The following is a 23680-nucleotide window of genomic DNA, read 5'->3' on the forward strand; positions in this document are numbered from 1 at the left end:
GAGAGCACCCAGACAAAAAGCAGGATTTCTGGAACAGTGTGCTTTGAGTAGATCAATACAACATGATGCAACAGGGTCCATGTCTACTGTGAGGCATAGAGGAGAGAATATCATGGCTTAGGGCCACAGCAAGCTTTCCCTCATAGATCCATAATGAATTCTTTATTGTATCGGACATTTTAAGGACATTTTAAGACCATCCTCACAAACACTGAAGATGAAGCACATCAAACAGCTGAAATAATTCTGCATAGAGGAGTGAGAAAATGTTTTTCCCAGGCAATGTCTGAAACTGGTAGGTGGTTTAAAGAAACATTTAATTAAAGTTATTTTAGCCAAAAGGGGAAACACCATCTACCAGTGTGGTTGCAGCTTTCACACACCTGATGCTACTTATGTATAATCAGTTGGTGAGTCTTTAAACAGTCGATCACATGTACTTCTGCTAAGTTGGAATGAAAACCTTTTACAGATAAGGTTTAATTATTTATTTATACAGTAGTATAATATGTTAAAAAAATAGATTTTTTTCCATGTTTTGAGGGATGGGAGTACAACACATCAGCTGCAGATCATTAGATCATTGTTAGATAGGACATTGGAGAAATCTCTCATTTAATTTCCAGACATTTGTTCGGTTTGCTCTTGATTAATGAAGTGTGTGGATCACCAAGTTACAAGATCATGTTTTTTGGCAGACAGACAATAATAATCTAATGGCACAGGTATCTTTCAAAATAAACCAAAAGAATATTAAACAGCAATAAAATGATCAAAACCAGTTTTATAGCTCAGTAACAAAACAATTGATCTGATTGAAGATGTTGGTAGAAGCCAGTCTCACTCACAAGATAAATTACAAGATAACTTACTGAGGTAACATCTGATGTGTATCTTAACTATTTTAGTCCTACAAGGCTTTCTTTTGCTTTTTTTTTGGCTTACAACCATATTCAACAACAACCAACAAATATTGTGAACAAATCTCAATCAGACATTCGCCAAGTGTTTGTGAAAAGAAAACCATTTGAACTTGCAGGACATTCACATCAGGTACTGCACGAGCAAAAACAAAACAACAAATAAATACAACAAACACAGAATGTATTTCTACAATTAAAGAAAATGAGTGCAAATTATCTGTACAGATGAATGGATTTGATTTTCTTAAAAGCAACAGGAACCAAATCAGGCCAAACAGATGGAAGTCAGACAAATGTGATTAGTTGTGATGCCTCCGGGGCAGGAGCTTCCTTCAGATGTGTTGCAAAGTACATTCAGAGTGTTGCATGGTCAGGACCCTCTTGCTATTAGAGAGAGAGAAAGAGTGAGAGAGTAACAGGGAAAAAGCAAAAGAAAAAAGTTATCTGTTAAAAATCTTAGTGATAATAGACTTTCCTGTAGATTCTGTTGTTTTTCTGTAGATTTTTTTTGTAATAACTACAGTTTATGGGAGAAACACATTTTTTCTTTAATTGATCCTTAGGAATAGTAAACAAAATTTAAACTAGGTCAACTAAAAACATAATGTGAATTTTTAAGTTGGTGAACTTAATATGTGAGGTTTTTATACATTTAAAAAAAAATCTCTGAACTACAGATTTTTAGTTGGCACAGCTGATAGTGGTTTTCTTCAAAACTAAAAAATCCAGTGCAGTAAGTTGTGTTGAATTTTTTTTGTTTTCTGAAATTTTTTTTAAACCTTTTCAATTTTACAGTTTAGGAATTTCCATCTTTCCTTCCTTTTTTTTGTGGTAAACCATTCTTATCATATATCTGTTATCTGTTTCTAGCAGTAGGAGCCCATAGCATAACATATCTTTTTTTCTTGAATTTTCAGTCCCCTTACAATAATGATTTTAATTACTCAAAGGAGGGAATTAAATGAAATGTAAGGTTCCTTAGTCAGTTATGCTGCTTAATTAAGGGTGTAAGTCGATGGATAGTAACCATAGTGTGAATGTTAAGTTTGGGTGTAAATGCATATTTTTTGTTTGTTTGTACAATGTGATGTCTATGATATTGATATTTTAGTTGTAATTTGTATTGTTTTGTAGTGCAGTGTAGTGCAGTGTACAGCTCTGGAAATAAAATACCACTTCAGTTTCTGAATTAGTTTCTCTGATTTTGCTATTTCTAAGTAAATGTTGGAATAAAATGAATATTGTTGTTTTATTCTATGAGCTATGGACAACATTTCTCCCAAATTACAAATAAAAATATTGGTATTTAGAGCATTTATTTGCAGAAAATGAGAAATTGCTGAAATAACAAAAAAGATGCAGAGTGTTCAGACCTCAAATAATGCAAAGAAAACAAGTTCTTATTCACAGTTTTGGGTTTTAGGAGTTCAGAAATCAATATTTGGTGGAATAACCTTGGTTTTAATTACAGTTTTCATGCATCTTGACATGTTCTCCTCCACCAGTATTATACACTGATTTTGTATAACTTTATGCCACTCCTGGTGCAAAAATTCAAGCAGTTCAGCTTGGTTTAATGGCTTGTGATCACCCGTCTTCCTCTTGATTATATTCCAGAGGTTTTAAATTTGGTAAAATCGAAGAAACATTTTTAAGTGGTCTCTTAATTTTTCCAGAGCTGTATCTAGCAGTCAGTGATCTTGCACCAAGAGGCACACTACCCAATATGTAGCCTGTTTGAGCCTTTTTTTTTATGGGCCAACAGGGAAAAACATTTTGCACCCTCTTGTAGCAAGACCCAGTGCCTACACACTGTATCTGCATGACAAAATACAGCATGTCAAATTTTGCAGCAATCTGTGTGTTAGTGTATATAAATGATATCTGTTCTGAGTGGCTACCCTGCACTGCATATTACAAAAAGCAGTCCAGACTGAAGAACTCAGTGAGGATACATGGGCGGACCTAAACTGCGGTAAGCTCAACCTATCGATGCATTATTTAAGATATGACAAGGTCAATAAATTCAGTTAATAAATATAACACTTGATCTTGGCACTGTATCCTCCAAAAATACACTTGGGAGTAAAATTTTACATTTTAATTTTTTTTTAAAGTTTTAAAAAATTCTCAGTGTTCTTTTCCCCCATCTGTGTGCATGAGCATGTACAGTATGTGCTCACCTCCATCTTGCTGTGTATCCATGTTAGCAGACTGTGTACGTTGCTGTAAACACCTGGTCTGTTCTTTCGGCCACAGCCCGCACCCCAGCTGGTCACCCCGGTAAGATACCAGCGTCCATCATCATCCTGGCACACCAGCGGACCACCACTGTCCCCCTGCAGAGGGAGCATGAGTAAGCTTATTTATTTATATATATATTTATTGGTTTCCATCTAATAACCAAAGTAGCCTAAAACAAAACAAGAGGGCTGCTGTTGTTTTTGGCTATGTGATATACTGTAGTCCATGTTTATAGAGAACATTGTGTCACCCAGTATAGAGTCAGAAACCAGACGTGTCAAGTAATGAAGTAAATATTTACATAAAAACTTTGGTTATCTATACTTTACTGGAGTCATTTTTTTTTCAAATGACTTTTTACTTCTACTCCTTACATTTTCACACAATTATCTGAACTTTCAACTTCTTACATTTTACAAATAGCCTTGAAACTTCCATTTTTTTTATTTCTGCTGGTGTTAAAAAAAAACCCTATCCAGATAAATCTCTCCATGGAGGGGGGGGGGCCTAAGCTTTTGTCCTTAATGGCATTCATCTTTACATTACTTTTACTTTTACCAGTACGTTTACACTTTTACTTGGGTAAAAATCTTGAGCTGATACTGAACTCCTACAAACGTATTAAACCACAGTATCTATACTTCTACCTGAGTAATGAATGTTACATTTACATTTTCATTTAACCTTAAATGAATTTAAATACTTTTCACACCTTTTCAGAAACATTATATGCCACCTTTTTTTTGGTCACACCATATTTTTGGCCCTTTTATCTGGGCAGTGGTTCATTCAAAGCACCTTTCACACCTGCCGATTTATTTGGATTAATCTGAAAAATCTGAAGCTTCAGACCAAACAAGGGGAGAAAAAGTAAAAATCTCATATTAATCCTGATTGTGGTCGGCAGTTGTAACGCAGTGCCCTTCTGAACCACTAGGTGGCAGAAACTAGCTGTGTATGGTGCTGATATGAGTGGATTAGACCATTAATGCAGGGTTAGAGGATGGCTGACTATCTCAGCCAACATTCCAACATATGGGGCTAGGTGGGTTCCAGGTGGGCATGTGCTCTGAATCTGTGTGCACATTTGTTTTTATTGGGATCCAGTTTGTCTTGCCTTTATAGCCCACCTTTATCACACATGTGCCATCTAGGTTTCATATGCAAAGTATCACTTGCTTATAGGCAATACATATTATACTGTAGAAAGCCTTTCAATGTATCTTCTAAATGAGTATGTGGGTTGTGGACATGAGAAATTAGCAAAATCCTCTCTAACAAAGCTAAGCAGTTTTTCCTGCCATTGACTTGTGTTCTTCTTCCTAGAACGCTCACTTCACGGTGTGCCTTTGACATCCCCTGTTATGTGGAACTTGACCTTCAGTTTGGAAATGGTACTAGGGATCACTCAAAACAATACCGCAACTTAATTGGACAGAGCATCAGCTTGAAGTTGCCCTATCACACGGTGTCTACCGAGATGGCGATGTGACATGCCAATTTTTGGAGAAGACACCTACTGACCACTGTTGCAGTACCAAAATCTCGAAACAACTGTTTCAATAGCGACGTCAAGAGAAGATTTGGCAAATGTTCCTTACAAATGTGGCACCATTAAAAGGGAAATTAACAGGCTTTCCAAAGGAAAAATATGTATTGACAAGAAGCATAGTCAGGACAAAGAAAACATCTACCAATCACAAAAACCTTTTGTTCCTTTTTGTGCTATCCTCATGGAGCCCATGTTTAACCCACATTCCCATTCATCTCCCATTCATATGTGGGGCCAATATGAAACCCATAGATATAACTTTCTAGTTCCTAGTTAGGATACTCATACAGGCCCCACATGGCCATGTTCTCTAATTGCATGCTTACACACGTTAACGAGTAAAAATAAGGTTCTCATAATGTGACCAGTAACTGATTAAAAAATCTAGCGAGTGTGTGTGTGTGTGTGTGAGTGTGTTACCTGACAGGAGTCTCTCCCCCCACTTAGATCTCCTGCACACAGCATGTTCTCAGTGATCTGCCCATTATAGACATCTGCACTGTTACACACTGATGAGTCAATTATATCTACTGCCACCTCCATCAGCCTACTGGAACCAAGGGCTAAAGATACACACACACACACACATACACTCATGTTATGGATAAAACCCAATTTTACAATAAAACGCAATATTATAATAACTGTAATATCTCGTTAAGGTTTTGAACGGAGAAAAAGGACACACCAACCTGCCCCTTCAGTCATGCTGCCAAAACCAGATGTCCAGCACTGTGTATCTGCAATGACAGTCTTGTCGAACATGGGAAGACACACAGGCTGGACTGTACCTTCATCACACAGACACACACACACATACAAAACATACAGTCAGCATGTAACAGCATTCTACACACAATCATTACAACTAAGGTGTTTAATTAGAGAGTGTGGGCCCTAAATTGGTGATCAATATATGCTATATTACCTTTATAATAATATATTTGGATAAAAAGTCTAGAGTTCACTAAGTTCTGTTAAAACAGGTGTCTGACCCTTTCTCTGAGGCCTGTACAGTCTGTACCAAGGCGCGAGGTGCTGGTCGAGGCGACCTTGGTTTTGTCTGACTTGTGCCAAAAGCCCCCACCGTTGTTCACCCAGACGTTGCTGACTCAGCTTTCTCTCACGAGAAGAGTGCCCAAGTGAAGAACAGGTGTGCCAAAAGCCCCCACCTTTGTTCACCCAAATACTGTATAAAAGTGTGTGTATTCCTCTGTATTATCAGAAGACTGGAGCTTCCTGGCTGACTTCAACAACAATAAAAGATCAACTTAGAACTTCGGAAAGACTCGTCTTCTCCTTTCTTTAAACTTGAGGCACTCGTCTGTTTTTACCTTCTTTCTTTTGAACTTAGAACTTTTGTAGTGATGCATGACTAGATAAGTTTTAGAGCGCTCATTTTAGCTAGCCCAGGCTTCCCTTCCTGGGAGGCCTAGAAGAGTCGTGAAATAACCGCGACAAGAGCACCAATAAAAATGTAAAGAATTTGCATTCTTTCCACGCGAACCAAGGAGGTGGTCATAATGTTATGCTGTGTATACAAATCACAAAGGAGTATACAAATCACAAACTCTCACATTAAATGTTTACTTCAATGTACTTCATATGTACATAAAGTTAATGCCGAATTTGATTATGCATTTACACGAACTTGCAGAGTCCATGTAGGTCGAGTGAACAGTCTCAGTAATGCAAAATTGGGATACAGCCCCAGTTAAGGCTTCCTGTTCCAATTTAGAAGACTTAATTTTTCATTTACACTGTTATGGGTAGCATATCAATTGTAATACAAAAGAGTAGATTTTGTGTGTGTGTGTGTGTGATACTGACTGGATAGGGTGACAGGCTGGCTGAGTTTCAGCAGGGCAATATCGTAGTCGTTGGTCTGGGAGTTGTACTTTTCGTGGAGGATGATCTGAGCGACGGTGTTCGGCGAGGGCAGGTTATACTGTGACTCCACACCCAAATACACTCGCCAGTTACTAGGCAACTGCCAAGAGGCGGAGTCTCTAAGGAGGATAAAAGACATTCTGTCAGTCAACTTATCCCATTCTTTTAAAAATACAGCATAAATTTATCATAGATATGTATCTGTTCATTCATCCAACCATCCATTCTTCTCCACTGTTCTTTCCATACATTCATAAAAAACTATCCATCCATTCATCCATTGTTCTCTCTCCATTTATTTATAATAACATCCATCCCTCCACTAATCCAGTGTTCTCTCTTTATCCATTTATCCATTACACACAATCACACTATCTACCTATTCATTCACACCTTTAACACACCATACATATACTCATCCATCCATCCATCCATCCATCATTATCTACATACCTTCATAAACTCATCCACCCATCCACTGTTCTTTCCATACATTCATAAAACATCCATCCATCATTTTTCTAATAATCAGTCTATTTGTTCAACCATCATCTACTCCATCCACTGAATGCCCCTACATATACTCATCCATTCACTTCATACATTCACAAAATAGTCCAGCCATTTATATATTTATCCATCCATAGTTATTCTTACATATTCATAAAAAACATCCATCCTTTTATTTCTCCATCTCCCTATCCCTATCCTCATCAACTCATCCATCCAACCATCACTATATGTACTCATTTATCATACAATCAACCCATCCACTCATTCATCCAACATTCTGTTTTAAGGCTCAGTCTTGTTCTCAGGTTCATACTTGGGAAAGCAGTGTGCAGCGGTCAGTATGAAGTCCTGTGCGACCAGAGACCCACCGCAGGTGTGAGAACCCATAAAGTGCAGGCTGGCCTGCCACGGCCACTGACCCAGACCTGCCACATGACCCCCTATAATCTTAGAGGAGGACAGTGGAAGCCCACAGTCTAAATCAAGAAGAAATTAAAAAAAAGGAAGACAAAGAGAGTTTAGTGAAGCCCAGTTTAAGAACTGTAGATACGCTTTAGTGGCTGTGAAGTAGATGAATTACTCACCACTGCACTGAAGCGATGTCGCCTCCTGACCAGGACAGGATGAACTGCAAAAAAACACTAGAATCTTTAAACTGTAACCTGAGCTTCAGATTCGAATAACAATTTAATCTAGTGGTCCACCAAATCATGCACTCAGATTGGTGCACAAAATACAAATGTAAAAAAGTAAAAGTACATTAAAATATATGAAAAACAACCCAACCATACAAATCACAGTATGTACATAAAAAAAAACATAACATGTATAACCATTATCCCAAGTGCTACATTATGTAATGTACTAAACGTATTTAAGGTTCTGCTGTTTAAGAATCGAAAACATTCCATCATAAATGTTACTAAAACACAGTAAACTAAAACCACTGACACATGATATTGAAATCCATATTATAAATCTCAGATGACAGCATCAAATATTGCTGTCTTTTAATGTTAATGTATTAACGTACAGCTAAAATCAGCATCGGCCACCAAATTTCCGCATAAATCAGCACCTAACATTGATAACATTGATTCATGCCCCCTTTTTGGGGGGGACTTTAGACAAAGTGGATTGTTTGTTTCACCAGTGTCTGACTGACGTTTGTATATATTTTATACATATATCTGAATATGAATTTATTATATATCAAGTTTTATGTCTAAAGTTCTTACGTGACTCTGAGTCTTCCCTGTATGTTGTTTGCAGACTGAGTGCTCACAGAGAGAAATGAAGGGGAGGTTGATGGCAAGGATCCATAGTGAAAACTCCTATAGGAAAAACACAAAAACATACAGATGTATGTCATTTTTGAGATACACTATAGAACACACTGCATGTTTAAAATATAAGCAAGGATTTTTTTAGTTGACTTTTATGTTAATGTGTGAATGAAGATTTATTGATAGTTTTTAAATCGTGTCAGTGTTGTGTCACTGTGTGTTCACTACATGGATGGGTTGAAGGCGGTGGCCAAATTCCATCTGTGCTTCTTGCACAAGTGTGGTCAGTTTGGTTGTTTGAGTAAACGCTGTATGAGCCCAGGTTTTGAACCCACAACCCTGTAATACAGGGGTCTCAAACTCATTTTTGCCGAGGGCCACATTGGCATATTGGCTGTCCTCTGAGGGCCAGATGTAACTTATAAATATAAGAAAATGTAACCAGATGTAATACAAAATGAATGTAATTACTCCTTAATGTTAAATAACTCTCAATATACTATTTATTCAATCAAATATTAAAGTTGCATGGAAAAATGGTTGCTTGTTGCTCTATTAACATAAATCCTTTTAATTTATAAGTTATATTAACTTTGATCAAAACGTTTGATACTGAAATAAGGCTTAATAAATATAAAATCAAAAATTGTGAGCTGTGACAGATTTAGCATTTCCTCAGATTTAGCAGTTCCTCATCCAACCACTAGTCGGAGCTGCAGCTGCAGCACCACAAGCCCGCAGTCTTTGCTTAGTCAGAGCTGCAGCCCAGCCACGGGCTACAGGGCTCAGCTGAGCCAGTCTGGAGCGTTTTTAAAAATTTGTAAGTTCTTCTGTGTATGAAATAAAATAACCCCACTAACCGGATAATACAGCTCTCTACAGTTCATCTTTCAGCCCAAGCAGCTAACAGCAGCAGTTTAGAGCAGCGTCACGGAGGCACTGCTGGGATTACATTATAAACAGGTCAGTTAGCGCGCTGCTAACCTCAGGATGTTTATAACTACGGAGTTTAGTGGACACACCACGGCAGCAAGGTTAGACTGTTGAAGGCTACTGAAGACTACTAAAGCAGGCAACGCAGCGTAAGCAAAACAAAAACCACACACACACACCAAAATACAAGTTAAGATAAAATATGAAAACGAACATAATAAAGCATAAATAATTAAATTGAATTGCGGGCCAGATGTATGTTTATTTTGTTAACCCGTGAGGGGCCGTATGAGGGCCGCTACTTTGAGACCCCTGCTGTAATAAATGGCCCCATGATCTGACCACTGAGCCACCTTCACAACCATGGGCGTGGTAGTGGGGGGAAAAGTGGACCTGACTACCCAGGGCCCAGTAGGGAGAGGGGCCCATGAAAATACTGATTTTTTTTTCACTCACTTTCCTTTGTTTACTGGCATGGATAGGGGCCCATTAACATAGAGGGTGTACAGAGCCCTGAATTTGCTGCTACGCCCCTGTTCACAACCATCAGAGAGCTTAACAGTTAAAAATGGCTTCTTTAATAAAAGACTCCAAGTGTCCAGAAAGTTCTATTTCTACTCCATTAGTCCAATTTTTAAACGTTCTAAATGAAAGCAAGTGATTTGTTTACAAGTTCACAATATGATTTTTTTCCAAACATTTTATGGCACAATTTTTTTTTAGTTATTGAATAAAACATATTGAAGAAAAAAAACTATTGTAATCCGTTTGTTTGTATGTGTGTATGAGGAAAAGAGTATGTATGAAATCCTTTCACTCACTCTCTGAAGCCGAGCTGCCGACATGTTTGGTCTGCCAGACTCTGACTCCACCCCGCAGAACAGACAGGAAGGAACTGTCCGGAGTTGGACGTCATGACCTGCAGTTCATTCTGCGCTCCAAACCTTACTGTAGAGCCAAGCAGCGAGCATCATCAACTGAAACTTTTGTGGGTGATAAAACCTTATATCTTCTATTAAACACTATGGTAGTATTATGGATTGGGTCTCTTTTGCATCTTTACCAGAATGGCTTGCAAAAAATTCTGAATGACATTAGTAAATTAGCAAAAAAAAAAAAGACATCGATCCTAAGCGCACAAGTTCTACCAAAAAATGGTTGGTTATCTTATCTCATCTTATCTTGATTGTTTATTATGTATTCAGTTGTGTACAGTTATTGCTGCACAAGGGGGTCACACCAGACACTGAAAGCAAAGGTTGTCATACTTTTGCCACTAACAGATATATAAAACAAAATATTTTTTCTCAATAGATAAATCAATTTATCTTATTGGTTATTTGCTTTTTCTCATCAACTTTGTGTGTAAAACTAATTTTAAGTTTAAGTTTCATTTTATGCAGAAATTTCTAATAACCGTTAAAGCATTAAAACGTTACTGTACAAAGACGAAAAATAACAGTTATTTTGGTTGTAATGTTTATATAGACACTGACCACAGGTCGACTCGTCACTCCCCCTCTTGCAGTCAGTGTGTCCATCACAGACAACAGTTGAGGATGGGCAAGTGTCCGTCCCTGAACCCTTGAACACCAATGATGCTCCATACTTCACTAAACAAAGGACAGATAGGTTAGAAGAGTCTGAAATTTAGGTCTGAGGAATCCATGATAATCTAAATTATGTCCTGAATGAAGAGTATACATAGAGATGTACATAACACAAACTCACCTCCCAGCCAGACGGCAATTCCAATCAGAACCAAGAGAAGGGCGGAGCCTCCTGATCCTCTGTAACAACAAGCTTTTTTGTTTCGTGTCACCACTAGCCTGGTCTGAGGCAGCTCTTCTGAGGAGGACAGTGTATACATTAGGATTATTTTTAAATAGTCACTGTTTTAATATCTACTATATGGTACATACAACGTATATTATTATATTCGTATTATTATTGTTTCTTATAATAGATTTTGAAGCATTGCTGTGAGGATTTGATTGCATTCAGTGCAGTAACAGCATTTTAATCCACGTCTGGAATTAGTCCAGGTTGAATGCTACTAGATTTATGTTTATCTGCTCTAGAAAATCCTTTTATATTGGCAGTAGATAAGCTGCAGAAGTAGCTGATTGCATTCATTAGCAGGGGTGTCCAAAGATGTTTGCACATATAATGTGTGGAACTTTTATCAGGAGATCCTCACAACGATTTGTGGCTAAAGAACATAATTGGCTATATGTTTTTGAGTGGTTTGAAAGGCTTGTTTATTCTTTTAGGCTAGATAGTTTTGAAAATACATTTTAATCAACCCTTTAAATTGTACCTGCTTTGTATTTAACAACACCTTTAGAATGTGTGATACTGATGCACTCAAAGTGGTAGGGGAAAAAGTAAGTGAACCCTTGGAATCATAAGCTGGTTGACTCCCCTGGCAGCAATAAGATTCAAGATTCAAGATTCAAAGAGTTTATTGTCATATGTACAGTACAGAAACGGGTTTCAGTGTACAATGAAATTCTTTCTTTGCTCTTCGCCAAGAATGCCAAATAGAAGATAGAAAAAGTGCAAAAAAAATACAATAAGGTTATAAATATTAAACTAATTGTCAAAGACATAAAAAAAATAAAAGTTACTTAAGCAAAGAAATGTATAAAAAAAGTGCAAGTGCCAAATAATGCAGTTATGGACGTTAACTATATATATTAAAAAAAGATTAACAGTAAAGTGACGGCTGCAATGTAAACATGTTGAAGTAAAGTGCAGGGTTATTCCTGAGTTGTGTTCAAGAGTCTGATCCCAGGGTTATACCTGAGGTGTGTTCAGAGTCTGAAGGCAGGGTCATTCCTTAGGTGTGTTCAAGAGTCTGATGGCCGTGGGGAAGAAACTGTTCTTTAACCTGGTGGTCTTGCATTTTACACTTCTGTACCTCCGGCCTGAGGGCAGAAGTGTGAACAGTCCATGCTGGGGATGGGTGGAGTCTTTGAGGATGGATGCAGCTCTCCTGTGGACTCTGTGGTGGTAGATGCTCTGCAGGGAGGGCAGTGGAGTCCTGATGATCTTCTCGGCAGTCTTCACCACTCTCTGCAGACGTTTGCGCTCTGCCACAGTCGTGCTGCCGTACCACACGGTGATGCAGCTGGTCAGGAGGCTCTCGATCACACAGCTGTAGAAGTTGTTGAGGATCTTGGGAGACATCCCAAACTTCCTCAGTCTCCTCAGAAAGTCCAGCCGCTGTTGAGCCTTTTTGACCAGCTGCGTTGTGTTTATTGTCCATGTGAGGTCCTGACTGATGTGGACGCCCAGGTATTTGAAGCTGCTCACACTCTCCACTTCAAGTTCCCGGATGAACAGTGGCTGATGAGGTCTCCTCCCCTTTCTCATGTCCACTATCAGCTCCTTTGTCTTGACCGTGTTGAGAGCGAGATTGTTGTCTTCGCACCATAACACCAGCCTGGTCACCTCACTCCTGTAGGCCGCTTCATCTCCGCCAATGATGCGTCCTATCACCGCGGTATCATCAGCGAACTTCAGGATGATATTGTCCTTGTGTGAGGCGACACAGTCGTGGGTAAACAGTGTGTAAAGGATGGGGCTGAGGACACATCCCTGTGGGGTGCCGGTGTAGGTGGTGATGCTGGCTGAAGTCCTGTTGCCAATCCTTACAGACTGGGGCCTGCCAGTGAGGAAATCCAGGAGCCAGTTGCAGAGGGAGGGGTGCAAGCTGAGTGTGGACAGCTTGTGGGTGAGTTTGTGGGGGATGACCGTGTTGAAGGCAGAGCTGTAGTCCACAAAGAGCATCCTAATGTAGGAGTCTTTGGTTTCCAGGTGTGAGAGGGAGTAGTGGAGGGCAGCAGAGATGGCGTCTGAGGTGGATCTGTTATGACGGTAGGCATACTGCAGTGAGTCCAGGGTGTCCGGTATGCTGTGCTGGATGTGGGCCAGCACCACTCTCTCGAAGCACTTCATAATGATCGGAGTGAGTGCTACTGGCCTGTAGTCATTCAAGCAGGTGGGGGGGCTCTTCTTGGGGAGGGGGACGATGGTTGTGGTCTTGTAGCAGGTGGGAACAATGCTCTGGCTGAGGGAATGATTGAAAATGGAGGCCAGAACACCAGCCAGTTCGTTCGCACATGCTTTGAGGGCCCGCCCAGGAATGTTGTCTGGTCCTGCTGCCTTGCGGGGGTTGATTTTACTCAAAGCTCTGCAAACTTGGCCTGGTGATATTGAGAGTGTGGAGGAGGGGGGTTGGGAGAGCTGGGTGTGTGTACCCCTCTCAGTGTTGTTGCTGGAGGTCTCGAAGCGGGTGTAGAATGTGTTGAGATCATCCGGTAGGCTGTCTGTGGAGCTGATGGTGCTGGTGGTGCTCCTGTAGTCTGTGATGTGCTGCAGGCCTTGCCACATCCTCCTTGAGTCAGCATTGGAGTAGAAGCCATCCAGTTTCTCCCTGTACTGCCTCTTGGCCACTGTGATGGTCTTCCTCAGTTTGTACTTCGCAGCTTTGTACTCAGTCTCATTGCCTGATCTGAATGCAAGAGAACGAGCACGCAGCATGTGTCGTACCTGGTTGTTGACCCAAGGTTTCTGGTTGGGGAACCTCTTCACCTGTACGGTGGGCACGATGTTGTCCACACACGTGCTGATGTAACCGGACACGTGCTCAGCATACTCCTGTATGTTGATTGAAGAGTCCCCCATAGTGGCTGCAGCCTCAAACATATCCCAGTCTGTTGTAGCAAAACAGTCCTGCAGGATGCCCTCAGTCTCCGGAGTCCATATTTTCACTGTTCTGGTTGTGGGGGTTGTCTGTTTCAGTCTCTGCCTGTATGCTGGGTACAGGAATAGGGAGATGTGGTCTGATTGTCCAAAGTGGGGACGTGGTACAGCACGATAAGCACCACGCAAATTACTGTACACGTGATCCAGCGTGTTTTTATCTCGTGTAGGAATATCCACATGTTGGTAGTAATTGTGGAATACAGTCCGTAGGTTGCACTGATTAAAATCACCCGCTGTGATGATGACGGCATCAGGGTGAGCCGTCTCCAGCGCGCTGATGACGTCATGGAGTGCACCGAGCGCTGCTGTGGAGTTCGCTCGTGGATGAATGTAAACAGAGCATAAAAACACAGCTGAAAATTCCCGTGGAAGGTAGTGGGGACGACATTTAAGCAGGAGAAACTCCACGTCTGGTGAACAGTGCTGATGAACTGTCTGAACGTCTCTACACCACGCGTTGTTTACAAACACACACACACCTCCTCCTGTAGCTTTACCAGAGGCAGCCGTCCGGTCTCCCCGGTGTACGGAGTGAGTCTCGAGCTGAATAGCGCTGTCCGGAACTTTATCCGAGAGCCAGGTTTCAGTGAAAATCAGAGCGCAACACTCTCTCATTTCCCGCTGCGATGTAATCCTTGCTCTCAGCTCGTCCAGTTTGTTTTCCAGAGAGCGCACATTAGCTAGCAAGAGGCTAGTCACCGGTGGTCTGCTAGCGCGAGCCTTTAGCCTAGCATGTAGCCCTCCCCTCTTGCCCCGCTTGCGTCGCCGCCTCCGAAGCGCTCATCAACTAGGTACTTCCTGTAGCTGTGAATCAAACAACATTTAGGAGGAATTTTAGCCCATTCTTCCAATGCAGCACTGCTTTAACTCAGTCATATTCCTTGGAAGTCTCATGAGTATGGCTCTTATCAAGTCAATCCGTAGCATCTCTATAGGGTTAAGATCTGGGCTCTGACTTGGCTTCTGTTCTTCATAAGCCATTCTGTTGTGGACTTGCTCCGGTGTTTTGGGTTATTGTTCTGTTGCATCATCCAACTTCTAGAGAGTTTCAGCTGATGTACAGGCACTCAATTTTTGAGACACTTTGGAATTCATCCTCCCCTTAACGATTGTAAGCTGGCCAGGCCCTTATGCATCAAAGCAGGCCCAAATCTTGATATATTTTATCCACCATAATTTATGGTTGGGATGAGGAGTTCAAGTATGTCAGATCTTGTTCATGAGGGAGGGAATGATGGAGCATGAGGTCCACTTGGAGCTGGAAAAGGTAGCTGGGAATAAGGAGTTTGGGGCCTCTTTGCTTGCTACCCAGACCGCTGGCTGGCTGGCTGGCTGGATTGGTGGACGGATTGATGAATGGATGGATCAACTAGATTCGACTAGAATACACAGTCCCGAATTGTTTCCATTTGTAGATGGTTTGCTTTATTGCAGACTGGTGGAATTTCTGGTCTTTGAAATCTTTGACTACAGACCTTTTCAGCTTCATGTAAATGACATTTTTTATTTTAGATCCTCTAATAGCTATTTTGGTGAGGCATAGCTCATTTATTTATACCCTTTTATCAATCAAAGTAGCTCTAATCAACACTTCTAAACTAATAAAACTAACATTTCACACTAGATAACTTTTTCGAGACCATTAAAACAAGGGTTCACATACTTTGTCCACTAGCATTACGAGGTTTTTATGGTTGTTCTGAATCAAGACATGCATGAGCATATATTGTTTTGTGTTATTATTTTAGGCACATTATATTGGTTAATACTCTAGACTTGGATGAATATCAGATAATATTTCATAACAAATTTGGGCAAAATAAAAAAACTGAAATGTCTTCAGTTCAAAGTTTCTTGCCACTGTATGTGTGTTTATAGAGTGTACTGTGTGTGTAGTACCTGGCTCAATGCTATTTGTTGTAGCAATAACAGGGAACGATGTTTGAGATGTATGTATTGGGGGTAAAGGACGGTGGATGTAGTAGGGGATGATGGGCAGGGCACTGGGCAGCGGCTGGGTGCACACATAGGGAGGTGGGGGATCATTTGGCTTCACCACGGAGTAATATGGAGGAGGGTTTTCATCACACTGAAAGAAGAAAACACATTTAAAAACATCATTAATTAATTACACTTTGTGTCCATCTCATTAAGTTTACAAGCAAAGCATCATTTATATACATAAATTGTTGGGTTTAATAACTGAGGCTTGGAAAATCTGGGAAAAGTGCAATATAAATGAATTTGATTTGTATTAAAATAACTGAAATGTGTAGAAAGAGGATATAGAGTTTAAGCAAGTTGTTGTCAGTGCGAAACATCCCAATATCATGTTTCACTAAACCAAGACAGTGTGTTCCTGTCCTGACATTCGCATGTTAATGGTTGTGGTTAAACAGCCTGGATTTGGAAATAAACAAACCTGTATCACAGATGAAACAGGGCATCCAGACCATCACCAACTACAAGTCACCCCCCCCTGCTTGTAACAGTGATGCCTCCATTCCAGATACACTGAACTCCTTCTACGCAAGGTTAGAAGCACAGAACTACACGACAGCAAGGAAGAATACACCTCCTCCAAACGATCAGGTACTGTGCCTGTCCTCAGCTGATGTGCGGAAAACTCTACTCAGAGTCAACCCACGGAAAGCCCCAGGACCAGACAGCCTACCTGGCAGAGTGCTCAGAGGATGTGCAGAACAACTCACGGATGTTCTTCATCGACATGCTTCAAGACGACCACCATCGTCCCTGTGCCGAAGAAGTCTCAAGTGTCCTGCCTTAATGACTACCGTCCCATTGCACTTACTCATCATCATGAAGTGCTTTGAGAAGCTGGTCATGAGGCACATCAAAAACCAGCTCCCATCCTCACTGGACCCTCTGCAGTTTGCGTATCGTCCAAACAGATCAACAGACGATGCCATCTCTACTGCGCTCCACCTGGCTCTCACCCACCTGGACAACAAAGACTGCTATGTTCGAATGCTGTTCATCGACTTCAGTTCAGCATTCAACACCATCATCCCTCAGCATCTGATCGGAAAACTGAGCTTGCTGGGCTTGAACTCCTCCCTCTGCAACTGGGTTTTAGACTTCCTGACTGAGAGACCACAATCAGTCAGGATTGGAAACAACACCTCCAGCACCACCATACTGAGCAACGGCGCCCCCCAGGGCTGTGTGCTCAGCCCACTGCTGTTCACTCTGCTGACTCATGACTGTACTGCAAAGTACAGCTCAAACCACATCATCAAGTTCGCTGATGACACAACTGTAGTTGGCCTCATCAGCAAGAACGATGAGTCAGCATACAGAGAGGAGGTGCAGTGGCTGACGGACTGGTGCAGAACCAACAACCTATCTCTTAACGTGGATAAAACCAAGGAGATGGTTGTTGACTTCAGGAGAGCTCCAGGTGTCCACCACCCGCTGAACATCAATGGCTCTGCTGTGGAAATTGTGGATAACACCAAGTTCCTCTGTGTTCACATTGCAGAGAACCTCACCTGGTCCCTCAACACCAGCTCCATAACCAAGAAAGCCCAGCAGCGCCGCTACTTCCTGCGGATACTGAGGAAAGCACATCTCCCACCCCCCATCCTCACCATGTTCTACAGAGGGACTGTAGAAAGCATCCTGAGCACTTGCATTACCGTCTGGTTTGGGAATTGCAACACCTCAGACCGCAAGACCCTACAGCGGATAGTGCGGACAGCTGAGAAAATCATCGGAGTCTCTCTTCCCTCCATCACCGAGATCTACACCACACGCTGCATCCGCAAAGCCACCAGCATTGTGGATGACCCCACCCATCCCTCACACGGACTCTTCGCTCTGATGCCGTCCGGCAGAAGATACAGGAGCATCCGAGCCTCCACTACTAGACTCTGCAACAGCTTCATCCACCAGGCAGTCAGACTTCTCAACGCACAGAGACAGAACTGAACCCCCACCCCACCCACCACTCACCCAACACACGCACACAAAACTAAACTGTACACCCCCCCCCCTTTACACTCACAAAGAACTGAACTTCACCCACACACACACCCAGTCAGCACATAGAGGCTGACATGACTTTATTTGCTGCACTCTTAAAAACTATAAACTCTACCTCAGTAACTGCTGTGATTATATATGTTACAGTATGTCACACATCTCTGCACTTTATCCCCACTATACACTTTATTGTACCGTATCGGTACTGCACAGTCCTGTCTTTAAATTGTCTCGTCCTTTGTATTTACTGTAATTTAGTGTTATAATTTTATAATTTTATGTTGCACTGTCGTCACTCCTGCACTTTATGTTGTCTATTGCTTGTTGTTCTATGTTGCACCATGGTTCCGGAGGAACGTAATTTCATCACATTGTGTACCTGTACTCAGATGTAATGACAATAAAAGCCTCTTGACTTGAAACACTGATTCATGTGAGAGGTGAGATGAGTGTGTGTTTATAGTGACAATGCACTTAGGTGTTCCCACACACACCCCAACGTCATTACTGACAATATTAGTTCTCTTTCATAATGGAAAAACACTTTAACCTGTCACAGCATTCAGTTACAACCACAAGTTCAGATTAATGTTTTGCCTGGCTAAAAAAAAATACAATACACAGTCCAGGTCATCCAATTTTGGCCATTTTTGAAGCTTTGTGCGAAGTTTTTTCAGTCCACACAAAGATAATAAGCATGGTTATGATAAAACATGCATTTATTTTCTTAATTTTCTTTAAAAATTTCAGGTGTGCCAACACTTTTGGCCATGCTTGTTCAATAATAAAATATAAAGGCCTCAAGGACACTGTTGCTAGATATGATAATGTACTTTAGTCTGTGTTTATAGATGATGGTGTATTACACAGTGTCAGCAAAACATCTCACAAATGTTAGGAGAGGAGACAAAAAGGCTGGAAAAGTGAAATTAATAAAAAACAGCTGCAATACCAGCAATTTGCTCCTAATTCACATGATTATGTATAAAAAGAGGTACGGAAACTGTATTATTCAAAGAAGAAGTCGAAAGTCAACATAAACCAAAAACACAGTTGTCTATTCTGGACCAAAGCGTATTAAAAATTAGACAAATAAAACAAAATGAAAAAAAAAATGTTTTGTGGACAGATGAATCAAAATATAAAATTGAAAGAGGGTATAAATAAAAGTACAACTACCACACTTTACATGCACCTTGTTACAAGTTAATGTTCTAAATTGAACAAGGGCGTCAAGTAATAAAGATTTCAATGCTTTATTACCTTACTTAAGTAGAAGTTTTGGTTATCTATTCTTTACTGGAGTAATTATATATTATATTATAAAAATAGCTCCTATTTTATTTCAGCTTGTTTTTATTCCGGCTTCCCATTCTTAAAAAAAACTATCCAGATAAATCTGTCCTTTCAGATTATAGTCATTATGGTTTTAGGAAAAAAAATGTTTTTTAGGAATGTTTTTAGACACAGACATCAAACTACACATTCAACAGACCAGAGTAAATAGAATACATATGAATACAGATTCAAGGACATGTATAAGGATCAAAATAAAGGTCCATTTCCCATACGGAAATGCAATATATGACAGGAGTGGTGTTTCCATATATGTTGCCTATGAGGTAACATATTGTTTTCACATACATGTATCCATATAGTATCTGGTTATCAGTTGAAATGTTCTTTTAATGTGTTTGATATAAAATAAATGTATTTGTAGCATGTATGTGACGTATATCAAAATGAGGTATATATACACACATAAGCATACACATTTTAATAGGCCAGGCATAAATGTAACATACATTTTAATATATGTTTTTTACACACATGGCCATACATATTTTATGGGCCAGACATATATGTAAAATATATTTCAATATATGTATTTTAGATATATGACCACCATGATAGATTTCAATATGTACAATATGTTTTTACATGGCCATATATTTCATATATGTCAATCTCATATATGAACATATATTTCCTTTTCGTAAAGGTTGGTCCTTACCAAAACAAAAAAAAATTGTTTACATTTTTTTTATTTCTTGACTATTTATCATATAAATAAAACACCAGACTACAGAGAAACACATGTTTCTTCCAACTTAATCACTTTTAAGTATAACTTGCATGGATTGCACTTGCACCATCAGCGCCAGGGTGGACATTTTTAGTGAAAATTGCAATTGTAAGAAAATGTGGTTGACATACAGATTGTGAGATTAAAGAAAAGTTGAAATAGAACCTTTGTACACTGTGATCAATTGTATTTATATTGTAATAAAAAGTCTATATTTGCTGATTTTATTCTGCTTAACTGAATAAATACAATGATTTGTCTGGCTTGTCCAGCTTTAATCTTTCAACATGTTTAACTTAACTTTAATAAAGACGTTTTGAAATTCTGACAACTTCATAAAACTGAGGTGATAAAACAATAAATTTGAGATATGAATTCACTGATAATTACTGTCTTACTTGTTACTTTCTCAAAACAGTAAAATGTTAAAGGTAAACGGTGTGTCTTACAGTGTGCTACCAATTCAGTGACCAGCTTCATCTGATGTTAGAACTTCTACTTGCTTTGAGGGGATTTTTTTTATGTCATTTTTAATATTTAAACATTCAATGTATAGAGTGTATTTACTGGGAATTTTCCCCAACTTCTACATAGTTCTGTTGTGTTGATACGTAAACAAAGTCATTCTCATGTAACAGTTCCTTATACAAAAGTTCAGAGGACATGAACCAAGGGTCACCGTAACTACAACACAACAGCCACAACCTCTGTCAATTATTCTGACTCAGTATGTTTCTCTAGAACAGAGTATTTCACTTTAAATCTCTTCTGAATGCAAAATTTTGTCAAATGTGTAAAATTCATTTTTTTATATAGCTATCACCATCATCTTCCTCATATTAATATATTTTTCTAAATGTGTTCTGATCACAGTCTATCAGGGGCAGATATTTGTGTTTTAATACTGAATGCATTAACATTTATTTGGAGTCAATTCATTACATTCAATGTTTTTTGTATAAACAAATGGATTAATATATTTTTTGTGCTTCATATTTTTCTCCAAATTCAAAGAGAACAACCAAATAAACACAGAAGTAACATTAAATATACAGTATTGTCATGTGTGCTTTTGAGGGGTCAGTTTAATCACATGCTGTTTTGGCTGTTTAAAACCCAATAAAAATCAATACTTTACAATTCACATTTGATAACTACAATATGCAGTTTTGTTTTGAAGGTGTTTTCCATCATCTAACATTTTAGTGCTTTACTTAAATACTTTACCATCCATATAACCAGTTCTGACATCATTTCTAAGTTATGAAATTGTTGTTGTATAATTTCTATAACAAAAATAAGAAAACATGCATGAGCTGCTTAGTTAATTCAGCTGATTAAATTTTGAATTTTGTATCAATAATTAGAAGCAGGTCTGAACTCTTATGGGTTTAACTTTGTTAACATGTTTTATTATAATCATTTCTGGAGGCAGAAATTGCTGGCGTCCAATTGTCAGTTTATTTAAAGATAACAGATAGGTTATAATATAAAGGTTTATGATATTATATCATGTTCAGTGTATATCTTTGCTGTCCAATGAAAAACAAGTCTCTCCATTTTGGTCAATGTTAATTTACTACATAATTTAAACATACATAAATAAATGGAAGGCCAATAGAAATTCTTCAAAGTGACCTATAATAAACTTTTTTTTAATATATCTTTTACCTTGCATTACTTACAGTACAGCCCTGTTTCTAACACTATGAGCCATAAACACAGAGTAAATAAATCTACTGTGCTTACAGTGTGTATTCACCACCCAGAAAACAAGAAAGAGTGAAACATACCTGTACGCTGGCCTGAGTGTTCTCCATCAGTGATTGAGGTGAATAGTAATGAAAACAGAAGCTGGTTTTCTGAAAGTATAAAAATTTGAGGTGTTCTCTCTTAGACACTCACTCTCTCAGTTTTCTCCCCAATGTCACCCGTTCTCGTTATCATCACCCGCAGCCAATATTTCTCTAATAACCCTCATCAGACAACCTTCGCTCTGTCATGATCTTTCTTGCTTAACTGGTTTAACAGCCACTACTTAGCAACAAAGCTTGCTGTAATCTGCAAAAAATAAAGCATTTCATGTGCACACTGTCCACATGCTGTCATTAAGTAAAATTGAACACACATGTATAAAATACAAGAGCTTTATCAAAAAAGTGACATTTTGTTGAAGTTGAAGTGTTCCTTAAGCAGTAAGTATTCAACATTTTTGAAATGCAAGTAGTTTATTCTGACATTTAAAATTTAGGTACTGAAAGTAAAAATACAGGACTGTGTTTTGTAGTTTTTACAGAAAGCAGTTGAAAGTTCAAAAGGCAGAACATGAGCAGTGAGTTCTTTTTATAATATCAGCTTGATCTCTTGATTGTATCAAAGTAAAAGTATTAAACTCCATATCAATATATGTAAATAAAGGACTCATGCACTTTTTCATCTCATGTAAAAGCTACAGTAGGGCAAAATAAAGGCAAAACTTTGTCTGAAAATGTATGCAAATTCAGTCTTTTAAACTTTTTTTTAATTAAGCAATAGTTACACTAATGACTGTCATTTTGTATGCTCTTAAGCACTAATGTGTATAGCATCTACCAGCCACACATATTTTTAGGTAACTGGCTTAAAATAGTCAAGAATAAAAAATGAATCAAATGTATTTGTTATATATTTTTGATCAATAATAGATAAACTGTTCAACTGGCAAAAACTTAATAAAACATAAATATATAATAATATAAAAAATATAAAAAAATATATATACTTTTTTCTGATGTCAGACTGATTTTGTAGTTTTCTATAATAATATATGTTAAAAATGCTGTCTTTAAAAAGTACAAGGGTGTATTGTTTTAGTTGAGGACTCATTTAAAAAAACACTAAAATACGTAGTGTTTATTATCAGAAGTTTAATGAGCACCAGAGCACAAACATAAGGGGTTTAATAGTTGGGGTTCAGAAACTTTGCACATTTTTTGAACCCCCCGCCCCCCCCCCCCCAAAAAAAAAAAACAAGAGAACCAGAGTCACTGTAGAACTCGTAATGTTATTATTTTTAAACATTAATTAATATAATTTCTTTTTAGCACATTAACCATCTCTTGACCAGCATTGGGTATGTCTTTTCTAGATCACCAGCTGCTCTGGACCTGGATGTTTTTAGCAGTGATGCTTTTAAGAAATTTGGTCAAGTACCCTTTACTTGACTAGCAGGACATGGGTACTGCCATCTGCTGGTAAGATGATGTTATGCTCAGAACCATGTTTCCAGATCTAAAGCCACATTTTACAAATTTCACCAGTAGACAGATAGCTGTGGAGTCATTAAATCAGTCAGAGACTGTATTCATCCAGCAGTGAAAAAAATCTTATCTTCTGATCTGTGGTCAGTGTAACGTTGATCAATTCAATTGTCTGATAATTTAAGTTCAAATTTGAAAATAGAAAATTGACAGCAAAACGTATTGGGTGTAGTAAA

The 23680-nt window shown here is 39.0% G+C and overlaps 1 protein-coding gene across 2 annotated transcripts; it reads right to left on the minus strand.

Annotated features, from left to right (window-relative positions):
- Positions 1-446: 446 nt before the first annotated feature.
- tmprss13b (transmembrane serine protease 13b) lies at positions 447-22193 on the minus strand. Of its 2 annotated transcripts, none has more exons than XM_015608770.3 (13): positions 21999-22193; positions 16014-16203; positions 11073-11186; positions 10838-10954; positions 10163-10289; positions 8361-8456; positions 7707-7750; positions 7436-7598; positions 6550-6728; positions 5412-5510; positions 5140-5282; positions 3107-3262; positions 447-1307 (listed from the first exon to the last, which is right to left on the minus strand). In XM_015608770.3, the coding sequence occupies exons 1-13, from the start codon at positions 22023-22025 to the stop codon at positions 1278-1280; spliced, it is 1485 nt and encodes a 494-aa protein (XP_015464256.3). In that variant the 5' UTR covers positions 22026-22193; the 3' UTR covers positions 447-1277. The 2 variants fall into 2 exon arrangements, with proteins under 2 accessions (XP_015464256.3, XP_007261050.3); XM_007260988.4 differs by having other exon boundaries at positions 11073-11189; positions 21999-22192.
- Between the last annotated feature and the right edge of the window lie 1487 nt (positions 22194-23680).

Source organism: Astyanax mexicanus, chromosome 1 (genome assembly GCF_023375975.1).
Source record: "Astyanax mexicanus isolate ESR-SI-001 chromosome 1, AstMex3_surface, whole genome shotgun sequence".
In the NCBI taxonomy this organism is placed as follows: domain Eukaryota; kingdom Metazoa; phylum Chordata; class Actinopteri; order Characiformes; family Acestrorhamphidae; genus Astyanax; species Astyanax mexicanus.